Genomic DNA, 12,689 nt, shown 5'->3' with positions numbered 1-12,689 from the left:
ACTTATGAGCTTCTGAAGTTGAGTTGTTCTGTTCTGTCTAAGTGCTCTCTGATGACACGTGTCTCGGGAACTGTCCAGTTTAGAAGAAAATCCCCTTAGCAAACCTCTTCTAAACTGGACGGTTCCCGAGACACGTGTCACAGAGCACTTAGACAGAATAGAACTACTCAACTTCAGAAGCTCATAAGTACTGAAAGGATTAAGATTTTTTAATAGAAATAATTTACAAATCTGGTTAACTTTCTGGAGCCAGTTGATATATAAAAAAAAAGTTTTTTCCTGGATAACCCCTTTAACTTTACTTTTCAGTCAATAAAACATCAGAATTTGCATATTAATACAATACATGGTATTCCAACCATATAAATAAGTCAGTGTTTTCCAACCAGTGTACCTCCAGCTGTTGCAAAACTACAACTCCCAGCATGCACGGACAGCCAAAGGCTGTCCGTGCATGCTGGGAATTGTAGTTTTGCAACAGTTGGAGGTACACTGGTTGGGAAACACTGACATAAGTCCTTGATAGAGATGAGCGAACTTACAGTAAATTCGATTCGTCACAAACTTCTCTGCTTGGCAGTTGCTGACTTTTCCTGCATAAATTAGTTCAGCCTTCAGGTGTTCCGGTGGGCTGGAAAAGGTGGATACAGTCCTAGGAAAGAGTCTCCTAGGACTGTATCCACCTTTTCCAGCCCACCGGAGCACCTGAAAGCTGAACTAATTTATGCAGGAAAAGCCATCAACTGCCGAGCCGAGAAGTTCGTGACGAATCGAATTTACTGTAAATTCGCTCATCTCTAGTCCTTGACTTGCCCAAAGTTCATAATTTTTGCTTCTGGGAAAGCGAAATGGGCCGTCACCCTGTTCTTTCAGACTGACAAAATGACAATGTTTCTTACCTCCATCTGCAAAGCTGCGTGCGACTCCATGAGGGCCTGAACAGCTGAGTTCATGTCCAATATTTTCTATGTAAGAAATGGCAAAAAAAAATAAATATATAAAAAATATTGAAATTTTCCATAAAAGGCACAAACCTGTTGCGTCCCTGGTGACCATGTGACAGAACTATTTTAGCTTTGCTGGTGGTTGGTCTTCTATAAGACTGCACTCATGGCTATGCATGTCCCAAAATTTTTATTATTGTACAATTTCTGGTGAAATAATATTCGTTTTTTTTTATTCTTCTTATTGTGATCCACACTTTCCCCATTAAAGGGGTATTCCAGGCATTATATATATATATCTATCAACTGGCTCCAGAAAGTTAAACAGATTTGTAAATGACTTCTATTAAAAAAATCTTAATCCTTCCAATAGTTATTAGCTTCTGAAGTTTTCTGTCTAACTGCTCAATGATGATGTCACGTCCCGGGAGCTGTGCATGATGGGAGAATATCCCCATAGGGACTGCACAGCTCCTGGGACGCGAGTGATCAGAGAGCAGTTACATAAAACAACAACTCAACCTCAGAAGCTAATAACTATTGGAAGGATTAAGATTTTTTTTAATAGAAGTAATTTACAAATCTGTTTAACTTTCCGGAGCCAGTTGATATATAAAAAAAAGTTTTGGCCTGGAATACCCCTTTAAGCCGCGTTCCCCGGCAGAAGAATTTCACTTGGAAATTCCGTGGAAACATGCTCCCATCTATTTTAATGGGATTCTGCTGCACCATAGTGGGACCATTTGCCTCAAATATTCCAAATATGGAACATGTAAATTCTTTCTGCGGAAATCCGCTTGGAAATGCATTGCCGTCTATGGTGACGATGCATTTCCATGTGGTCCTAGTGCCGGCATGTTCTGCCGTCTGCAGAATGTCCAGACGGGGTTGTGTGAAGTAAGAAGCCATACACCAGATCTTCCCTTATGCATGCTTGGCCCGGCTGAGCATGCATGTTTATAACATTATAAGGAATAATATGGAAATTTTGGAAATAAGTTCCTCTAAATGAAGGCGCCGGTCCCCAAGTATGTTAATAGAGTTTTATTTGCAACGCATTTCGATCCCGGACAGGGATCTTCATCAGGCATGCCTAATGAAGATCCCTGTCCGGGATCGAAACGTGTTGCAAATAAAACCCTATTAACATATTGGGGAGCAGCACCTTCATTTAGAGGAACTTATTTCCAAAATTTCCATATTGCACTTCCACCGGATGGACTGACGTCACCCCGGGAAGTTCCTCGTGGCAGTGGTCCGGCTGTCTTTTCCCTCCAGATGCTACTGTAGGTGTTGTGCCCTGAGCGCAACACCTAAGGGTAAGAACCCATCTTTGTTTCTCCTCGGATGCATCTGTTAAACGGTCCTCACTAGGGGCGCACCTCTTATTGCTTTTTTCTCTCCTTTCTATATTATTATTAGAAATAATAGCAGAGCTTTATCTCTCAGTGTAACATTGGATTTAGGACATCTAGAGAAGATGTAGACTCCCCCCATACACATAGAATGAATAGAAGGAAACCAAACCCTATAATCCTATAGAAAGGAACAGGCTGGATATGATGTATGCAGAATTCTTTACATGATCTTTCTGATTTCTAGGATTAACACATCTTTGACACTTACTGTTGGTCCTGGCGCACCGCGTGGACCCTAAAAGAAATATTTGAAATCATTAATTTATAGTTTTGCCATTTTTTTTTACATTTCTAACAGTTATCAGGTTATATGGATTCCACATAAATGGTCATTTATGATCCACTGGAACTTGAAATCAATTTCAGCAAAATTTAACATAGACAATCCAGATCTGCATAACATGTGACTGGCTAAAAGATCCAACCATTCAGCATGCCTCTCTACAGTACAGTGCAGTACTACATGTCCTGTGCTGCCATCTATCTGTACTAAATGTCCTGTGCTGCCATCTATCTGTACTACATGTCCTGTGCTGCCATCTATCTGTACTACATGTCCTGTGTCACCATCTATCTGTACTACATGTCCTGTGCTGCCATCTATGTGTACTACATGTCCTGTGCTGCCATCTATCTGTACTACATGTCCTGTGCTGCCATCTATCTGTACTACATGTCCTGTGTCACCATCTATCTGTACTACATGTCCTGTGCTGCCATCTATCTGTACTACATGTCCTGTGCTGCCATCTATCTGTACTACATGTCCTGTGTCACCATCTATCTGTACTACATGTCCTGTGTCACCATCTATCTGTACTACATGTCCTGGGCTGCCATCTATCTGTACTACATGTCCTGTGCTGCCATCTATCTGTACTACATGTCCTGTGCTGCCATCTATCTGTACTACATGTCCTGTGCTGCCATCTATCTGTACTACATGTCCTGTGTCACCATCTATCTGTACATGTCCTGTGTCACCATCTATCTGTACTACATGTCCTGTGCTGCCATCTATCTGTACTACATGTCCTGTGCTGCCATCTATCTGTACTACATGTCCTGTGCTGCCATCTATCTGTACTACATGTCCTGTGTCACCATCTATCTGTACTACATGTCCTGTGCTGCCATCTATCTGTACTACATGTCCTGTGCTGCCATCTATCTGTACTACATGTCCTGTGTCCTCATCTATCTGTACTACATGTTCTGTGCTGCCATCTATCTATACTACAGGTCCTGTGCTGCCATCTATCTGTACTACATGTCCTGTGTCACCATCTATCTGTACTACAGGTCCTGTGTCCTCATCTATCTGTACTACATGTCCTGTGCTGCCATCTATCTGTACTACATGTCCTGTGTCACCATCTATCTGTACTACATGTCCTGTGTCACCATCTATCTGTACTACATGTCCTGTGCTGCCATCTATCTGTACTACATGTCCTGTGCTGCCATCTATCTGTACTACATGTCCTGTGCTGCCATCTATCTGTACTACATGTCCTGTGTCCTCATCTATCTGTACTACATGTCCTGTGTCCTCATCTATCTGTACTACATGTCCTGTGTCCTCATCTATCTGTACTACATGTCCTGTGCTGCCATCTATCTGTACTACATGTCCTGTGTCACCATCTATCTGTACTACATGTCCTGTGTCACCATCTATCTGTACTACATGTCCTGTGTCACCATCTATCTGTACTACATGTCCTGTGTCACCATCTATCTGTACTACATGTCCTGTGCTGCCATCTATCTGTACTACATGTCCTGTGCTGCCATCTATCTGTACTACATGTCCTGTGCTGCCATCTGTCTCTACTACATGTCCTGTGCTGCCATCTATCTGTACTACATGTCCTGTGTCACCATTTATCTGTACTACATGTCCTGGGCTGCCATCTATCTGTACTGCTTGTCCTGTGCTGCCATCTATCTGTACTACATGTCCTGTGCTGCCATCTATCTGTACTACATGTCCTGTGCTGCCATCTATGGTTTCTTACCTACCTACTGGGGGCTTCTACTTAATAGGGGGCATTCTCTACCAAACTACTGGGGGCTTCTACCCACTAGAAGGATTCCCTACCTACCTACAGAGGGGCTTCTACTTAATAGAATGGCATTCCTAACTAACTACTGGGGGTCTCTACCTAATGTTAGGGATGGGAGGGTTTGGGTAAGTGGGGGGGGGGGATTCCCTACCTAACTACTGGGGGCTTCTACCTAATAGGGAGGATTCCCTATCTAATTACTAGGGGAGCCTAACTATTATAGGGGAATTCCAACCTACATGTATTGGGCTTTTACCTAATAGGAGGGATTCTATATCTAATTACTGGGGGGTTTCTGCCTAAGAGGTGGTGGAGTGGGGTTGTTCCCTAACTGCTGGTGGCTTCTACCTAATAGAGAGGAATCCCTGCCCACCTAAAGGGGGCTTCTACCCACTATAGGGGTAGGAGTCCATAACTGCTGGTGGCTTCTACCTAATAGAGAGGAATCGCTACCCACATAAAGGGGGCTTGTACCCACTATAGGGGGAGGAGTCCTTAACTACTGGGGGCTTCTGCCTAATATGTGGGATTCCCTATCTACTTTGGGCTTCTATTAAATAGGTGGGGATTATCTACCTAACTACTGGAGCCATATCTTAAATAGGAGTGTCAGTGAGGGCCTAAGGCTTCACAAAGTCTAGAGCCACCTAGAGGTAATTGGTATCAGTGAGTACTTGAAAAATCGTTGGTACTTGTACTCTGTCTTAATAAAATGGTATTAGTACATCTCTATGTAGATAATTGTATTATATTCTGCTCCGTAGCAAACTTACAGGTGGACCTGGGTTTCCTTGGGGTCCCTGAGGTCCCTAGAAAATTAAACAAAAAATGGTTTTAAATAAAATTTACATAATACGAATAAACAGAGATGAGATCTACCCTCTGCATGTAAATGGTGCACAAAATGGGTTAACCCAAAGTGTGCCTCCAGCTATTGCAAAACTACAACTCTCAGCATGCCCGGACAGCCTTTGGCTGTCCGGGCATGCTGGGAGTTGTAGTTTTGCAACAGTTGGAGGCACTCTAGTTGGAAAACACTGGGTTAAGCTGATGGATGCTGAGAGTTCCTGCTGTGCTGCTCCTACGCTTCCCTCCCCAGGACAGACACAATGTACTGACCCCAAGAACTCCAATATGGGGGCTGCTCAGTGTGTGATCTCAGCACTAGGTTAACCCTTTATGGGCATCTAGTAATTGTCTCTAGTTAAAGGGAAACACTTCATCGAAATAACCCTTTGAACAACATAATAGTCTGAGCAGATGTTAAGTCAGTAAGAAGCTGAGGAGGCGTACGGTTCAGGAAATCCTATGTCCCCTCCCCCCCCATCTGAGTATTTGGGGGTCTGCTTACTATAATACATAAATGTAGGTGCACTACTGTGGTAGATGTAGACACCAACATATGACTAACCCTCAAAATGATAAGATTGAGACATTAGCCAGTATATCCTTATATGAAGGACATACCTGAGCCCGCACACCAACACCAAGGTTTCTCAAGTGGCACGGGACCTAACCCTAAACCTACCTTTGGCGTATGGGCAATACCAGGAGCCAGAGGGCAATTACAGCGGCATTAGGTCCAACTCACAGCCTGCTCCCAGTTCACTCCAGTGGACCTAATGCCGCTGTAATTGCCCTCTGGCCCCTGGTATTGCCCGTACGGCACGGGTAGGTTTAGGTCCCGTGCCACTTGAGAAACCTTGGTGTTGGTGTGCGGGCTCAGGTACGTCCTTCATATAAGGATATACTGGCTAAAGTCTCAATCTTATCATTTTGAGGGTTAGTCATATGTTGGGGTCTACATCTACCACAGTAGTGCACCTACATTTATGTATTACTCTATAGGTTACACATCCACACCGGTGTAGGATGCCATTGTGGCACTTGTGGTCTGCTGCAGGCATCCTCCATTGTATGCATTTTATTCTGGGGATCGCCCTTAACAACAGACCACAAATGCAGGATCTGCTCCCCCAGTATATAAGCACAACTGTCTTTGGGGTTGAGCACCTCCTTCCATTTGAGACCACGTTTTTTTCTTGGGGTCAGTTTACTGCAGGTACATTGTCTCACATTTTGCAGGACATCATTAGATCTGTGTCAGGTGACAATACTTATAAATAACACTACATCAGCATAAAATTACATCAGAATAACACTACACAAACATAACACTATACCAGCATAATACACAGACATATTACTACACAAACATAACACTAAACTGGCATAACACTACACAAACGTAACACTGCACCAGCATATTACACAGACATAACACTGCACCAGCATAATACACAGACATAACACTACACCAGCATAATACACAGACATAACACTGCACCAACAGAACACTACACCAGCATAACACACAGACATAACACTACACCAGCATAATACACAGACATAACACTGCACCAGCATAATACACAGACATAACACTGCACCAGCATAATACACAGACATAACACTACACCAGCATAATACACAGACATAACACTACACCAGCATAACACACAGACATAACACTGCACCAGCATAATACACAGACATAACACTACACCAGCATAACACACAGACATAACACTACACCAGCATAATACACAGAAATAACGCTACAACAGCATAATACACAGACATAACACTGCATCAGCATAATACACAGACATAACACTGCACCAACATAACACTACACCAGCATAACACACAGACATAACACTGCACCAGCATAACACACAGACATAACGCTACACCAGCATAATACACAGAAATAACACTACACCAGCATTATACACAGACATAACACTACACCAGCATAATACACAGAAATAACACTACACCAGCATAATACACAGACATAACACTACACCAACATAACACACAGACATAACACTACACCAGCATAACACACAGACATAACACTACACCAACATAATACACAGACATAACACTACACCAACATAATACACAGACATAACACTACACCAACATAACACTACACCAACATAATACACAGACATAACACTACACCAACATAACACTACACCAACATAACACTACACCAACATAATACACCAACATAACACTACACCAACATAATACACAGACATATCACTACACAAACATAACACTACACAAGCACACCACCACAGCAGCGCTGTGTCGTCCCACACAAACCAGATGACATATCATAGTCCCAGGCTATATTTTCTTACCATTTCACCTTTTGATCCTTTTTCACCCCGAATTCCCTGAAAATCAATAAATAAAAACATGATCAGTAGAGCTGGCCATAGGGATATGTAGTGATATATAATTATTCACAGGGATACGTCATGGACAGGATATACATGCACAAATCTTTATGACAGTGTTTCCCAACCAGGGTGCCTCCAGCTGTTGTAAAACTACAACTCCCAGCATGCCCGGACAGCCAACGGCTGTCCGGGCATGCTGGGAGTTGTAGTTTTGCAACAGCTGGAGGGACCCTGGTTGGGAAACACTGCCCTATGGACATGCCCATAGCCATATGTTCATATGACCATACATGAATTGGCCTTATTTATTTATTTATTTATTGATGTAACAAAAATGTGACGGTACGATTGATGATTGTAGTGAGTGACAGTATAGTAGTTATGAGGCCCGTGAATGTCCATAGACGGTCTCCACCCCCTGCTGCCCATCAATATATCTGCCGATTTGCAATGTTGAATGCTGGGTTATTCCAATATTTCATCTTCTATTATCCTGGAGATGTTCGGCCTCCTGTGATGTGCCTTATATACATGTGTTATCATTTACACCTTGTCATTTTTAATTCTAGGTCTCAGATCCCGACATTCCTCACAGATGTGTAGATGTTGTATGAATTATCGCACTGTGGAGATACCTTGCCCCCATCTTTTCAAAATGAAGAGGAAATAAATCCTTCTAAAAACGTTCTACTGGGGCATATGGACGTAATAGAGAAGGGTCTTCTGCTGGTGTGTAGTATTGTGCTTGTGTAGTATTATGCTGGTGGGTAGTGTTGTGCTTGTGTAGTATTATGCTGGTGTGTAGTGTTATGCTTGTGTAGTATTATGCTGGTGTGTAGTGTTATGCTTGTGTAGTATTATGCTGGTGGGTAGTGTTGTGCTTGTGTAGTATTATGCTGGTGTGTAGTGTAGTGCTGTTGTAGTATTATGCTGGTGTGTAGTGTTATGCTTGTGTAATATTATGCTGGTGTGTAGTATTGTGCTTGTGTAGTATTATGCAGGTGTGTAGTGTTATGCTTGTGTAGTATTATGCTGGTGTGTAGTGTTGTTCTTGTGTAGCATTATGCTTGTGTGTAGTGTTATGCTTGTGTAGTATGCTGGTGGGTAGTGTTGTGCTTGTGTAGTATTATGCTGGTATGTAGTGTTATGCTTGTGTAGTATTATGCTGGTGTGTAGTGTTATGCTTGTGTAGTATTATGCTGGTGTGTAGTGTTGTGCTTGTATAGTATTATGCTGGTGTGTAGTGTTGTGCTTTTGTAGTATTATGCTGGTGTGTAGTGTTATGCTTGTGTAGTATTATGCTGGTGTGTAGTGTTGTGCTTGTGTAGTATTATGCTGGTGTGTAGTGTTGTGCTTGTGTAGTATTATGCTGGTGTGTAGTGTTATGCTTGTGTAGTATTATGTTGGTGTGTAGTGTTGTGCTGTTGTAGTATTATGCTGGTGTGTAGTGTTGTGCTGTTGTAGTAGTATGTTGGTGTGTAGTGTTGTGCTTGTGTAGTATTATGCTGGTGTGTAGTGTAATGCTTGTGTAGTATTATGCTGGTGTGAGGTGTTGTGCTTGTGTAGTATTATGCTGGTGTGTAGTGTTGTGCTTGTGTAGTATTATGCTGGTGTGTAGTGTTGTGCTGTTGTAGTATTATGCTGGTGTGTAGTGTTGTGCTTGTGTAGTATTATGCTGGTGTGTAGTGTTGTTCTTGTGTAGCATTATGCTGGTGTGTAGTGTTGTGCTTGTGTAGCATTATGCTGGTGTGTAGTGTTATGCTTGTGTAGTATTATGCTGGTGTGTAGTGTTGTTCTTGTGTAGCATTATGCTTGTGTGTAGTGTTATGCTTGTGTAGTATGCTGGTGGGTAGTGTTGTGCTTGTGTAGTATTATGCTGGTATGTAGTGTTATGCTTGTGTAGTATTATGCTGGTGTGTAGTGTTATGCTTGTGTAGTATTATGCTGGTGTGTAGTGTTGTGCTTGTATAGTATTATGCTGGTGTGTAGTGTTGTGCTTTTGTAGTATTATGCTGGTGTGTAGTGTTATGCTTGTGTAGTATTATGCTGGTGTGTAGTGTTGTGCTTGTGTAGTATTATGCTGGTGTGTAGTGTTGTGCTTGTGTAGTATTATGCTGGTGTGTAGTGTTATGCTTGTGTAGTATTATGTTGGTGTGTAGTGTTGTGCTGTTGTAGTATTATGCTGGTGTGTAGTGTTGTGCTGTTGTAGTAGTATGTTGGTGTGTAGTGTTGTGCTTGTGTAGTATTATGCTGGTGTGTAGTGTAATGCTTGTGTAGTATTATGCTGGTGTGAGGTGTTGTGCTTGTGTAGTATTATGCTGGTGTGTAGTGTTGTGCTTGTGTAGTATTATGCTGGTGTGTAGTGTTGTGCTGTTGTAGTATTATGCTGGTGTGTAGTGTTGTGCTTGTGTAGTATTATGCTGGTGTGTAGTGTTGTTCTTGTGTAGCATTATGCTGGTGTGTAGTGTTGTTCTTGTGTAGCATTATGCTTGTGTGTAGTGTTATGCTTGTGTAGTATGCTGGTGGGTAGTGTTGTGCTTGTGTAGTATTATGCTGGTATGTAGTGTTATGCTTGTGTAGTATTATGCTGGTGTGTAGTGTTATGCTTGTGTAGTATTATGCTGGTGTGTAGTGTTGTGCTTGTATAGTATTATGCTGGTGTGTAGTGTTGTGCTTTTGTAGTATTATGCTGGTGTGTAGTGTTATGCTTGTGTAGTATTATGCTGGTGTGTAGTGTTGTGCTTGTGTAGTATTATGCTGGTGTGTAGTGTTGTGCTTGTGTAGTATTATGCTGGTGTGTAGTGTTATGCTTGTGTAGTATTATGTTGGTGTGTAGTGTTGTGCTGTTGTAGTATTATGCTGGTGTGTAGTGTTGTGCTGTTGTAGTAGTATGTTGGTGTGTAGTGTTGTGCTTGTGTAGTATTATGCTGGTGTGTAGTGTTATGCTTGTGTAGTATTATGCTGGTGTGTAGTGTTGTGCTGTTGTAGTATTATGCTGGTGTGTAGTGTTATGCTTGTGTAGTATTATGCTGGTGTGTAGTGTTGTGGTTTTGTAGTATTATGCTGGTGTGTAGTGTTATGCTTGTGTAGTATTATGCTGGTGTGTAGTGTTATGCTTGTGTAGTATGCTGGTGGGTAGTGTTGTGCTTGTGTAGTATTATGCTGGTATGTAGTGTTATGCTTGTGTAGTATTATGCTGGTGTGTAGTGTTATGCTTGTGTAGTATTATGCTGGTGTGTAGTGTTGTGCTTGTATAGTATTATGCTGGTGTGTAGTGTTGTGCTTTTGTAGTATTATGCTGGTGTGTAGTGTTATGCTTGTGTAGTATTATGCTGGTGTGTAGTGTTGTGCTTGTGTAGTATTATGCTGGTGTGTAGTGTTGTGCTTGTGTAGTATTATGCTGGTGTGTAGTGTTATGCTTGTGTAGTATTATGTTGGTGTGTAGTGTTGTGCTGTTGTAGTATTATGCTGGTGTGTAGTGTTGTGGTTTTGTAGTATTATGCTGGTGTGTAGTGTTATGCTTGTGAAGTATTATGCTGGTGTGTAGTGTTGTGCTGTTGTAGTATTATGCTGGTGTGTAGTATTGTGCTTGTGTAGTATTATGCTGGTGTGTAGCATTGTGCTTGTGTAGTATTATGCTGGTGTGTAGTGTTATGCTTGTGTAGTATTATGCTGGTGTGTAGTGTTATGCTTGTGCAGTATTATGCTGGTGTGTAGTGTTATGCTTGTGTAGTATTATGCTGGTGTGTAGTGTTATGCTTGTGTAGTATTATGCTGGTGTGTAGTGTTGTGCTGTTGTAGTATTATGCTGGTGTGTAGTGTTGTGCTGTTGTAGTATTATGCTGGTGTGTAGTGTTATGCTTGTGTAGTATTATGCTGGTGTGTAGTGTTGTGCTGTTGTAGTATTATGCTGGTGTGTAGTGTTGTGCTTTTGTAGTATTATGCTGGTGTGTAGTGTTATGCTTGTGTAGTATTATGCTGGTGTGTAGTGTTATGCTTGTGTAGTATTATGCTGGTGTGTAGTGTTGTGCTGTTGTAGTATTATGCTGGTGTGTAGTGTTGTGCTGTTGTAGTATTATGCTGGTGTGTAGTGTTGTGCTTGTGTAGTATTATGCTGGTGTGTAGTGTTGTGCTGTTGTAGTATTATGCTGGTGTGTAGTGTTGTGCTGTTGTAGTATTATGCTGGTGTGTAGTGTTGTGCTTGTGTAGTATTATGCTGGTGTGTAGTGTTATGCTTGTGTAGTATTATGCTGGTGTGTAGTGTTGTGCTGTTGTAGTATTATGCTGGTGTGTAGTGTTATGCTTGTGTAGTATTATGCTGGTGTGTAGTGTTGTGGTTTTGTAGTATTATGCTGGTGTGTAGTGTTATGCTTGTGTAGTATTATGCTGGTGTGTAGTATTGTGCTTGTGTAGTATTATGCTGGTGTGTAGCATTGTGCTTGTGTAGTATTATGCTGGTGTGTAGTGTTATGCTTGTGTAGTATTATGCTGGTGTGTAGTGTTATGCTTGTGTAGTATTATGCTGGTGTGTAGTGTTATGCTTGTGTAGTATTATGCTGGTGTGTAGTGTTATGCTTGTGTAGTATTATGCTGGTGTGTAGTGTTGTGCTGTTGTAGTATTATGCTGGTGTGTAGTGTTATGCTTGTGTAGTATTATGCTGGTGTGTAGTGTTATGCTTGTGTAGTATTATGCTGGTGTGTAGTGTTGTGCTGTTGTAGTATTATGCTGGTGTGTAGTGTTGTGCTGTTGTAGTATTATGCTGGTGTGTAGTATTATGCTTTTGTAGTATTATGCTGGTGTGTAGTGTTGTGCTGTTGTAGTGTTATGTCTACAGGAAGTCAGAACCCAAAACTGACATCCTGTGACGCACATTAAGCTAAGTAAGGCTGGTGATCACATGGCCAAGTTACAGCAATGAAACACATAGATGCAGCTGTGCTGTAATCAAACAAATGGCGCTGTATGACCAGTGATGAAAAGTGTGCACAATGTGAATA

The 12,689-nt window shown here is 41.8% G+C and overlaps 1 protein-coding gene across 2 annotated transcripts in view; it reads right to left on the bottom strand.

Annotated features, from left to right (window-relative positions):
• The window catches only part of COL24A1 (collagen type XXIV alpha 1 chain), a 294,542-nt gene that overhangs the window by 7,753 nt on the left and 274,100 nt on the right, over positions 1 to 12,689 (bottom strand). For both annotated transcript variants that reach the window (XR_008846625.1, XM_056532502.1), the window contains exons 53-56: positions 7,650 to 7,685; positions 5,205 to 5,240; positions 2,571 to 2,597; positions 900 to 965 (exon numbers count right to left, since the gene is read on the bottom strand). Coding sequence is in view for 1 of the 2 variants with exons in the window: in XM_056532502.1 (XP_056388477.1) it covers positions 900 to 965; positions 2,571 to 2,597; positions 5,205 to 5,240; positions 7,650 to 7,685 (165 nt within the window). In the remaining variant the exon portion in view is untranslated. The remainder of the gene's footprint in view (positions 1 to 899; positions 966 to 2,570; positions 2,598 to 5,204; positions 5,241 to 7,649; positions 7,686 to 12,689) is intronic.

This window comes from Hyla sarda, chromosome 7 (assembly GCF_029499605.1).
Source record: "Hyla sarda isolate aHylSar1 chromosome 7, aHylSar1.hap1, whole genome shotgun sequence".
NCBI classification, from domain to species: Eukaryota; Metazoa; Chordata; class Amphibia; order Anura; family Hylidae; genus Hyla; species Hyla sarda.
Note: the sequence above shows the minus strand (reverse complement) of the source record. Positions and strands in the feature narration are given on the sequence as shown.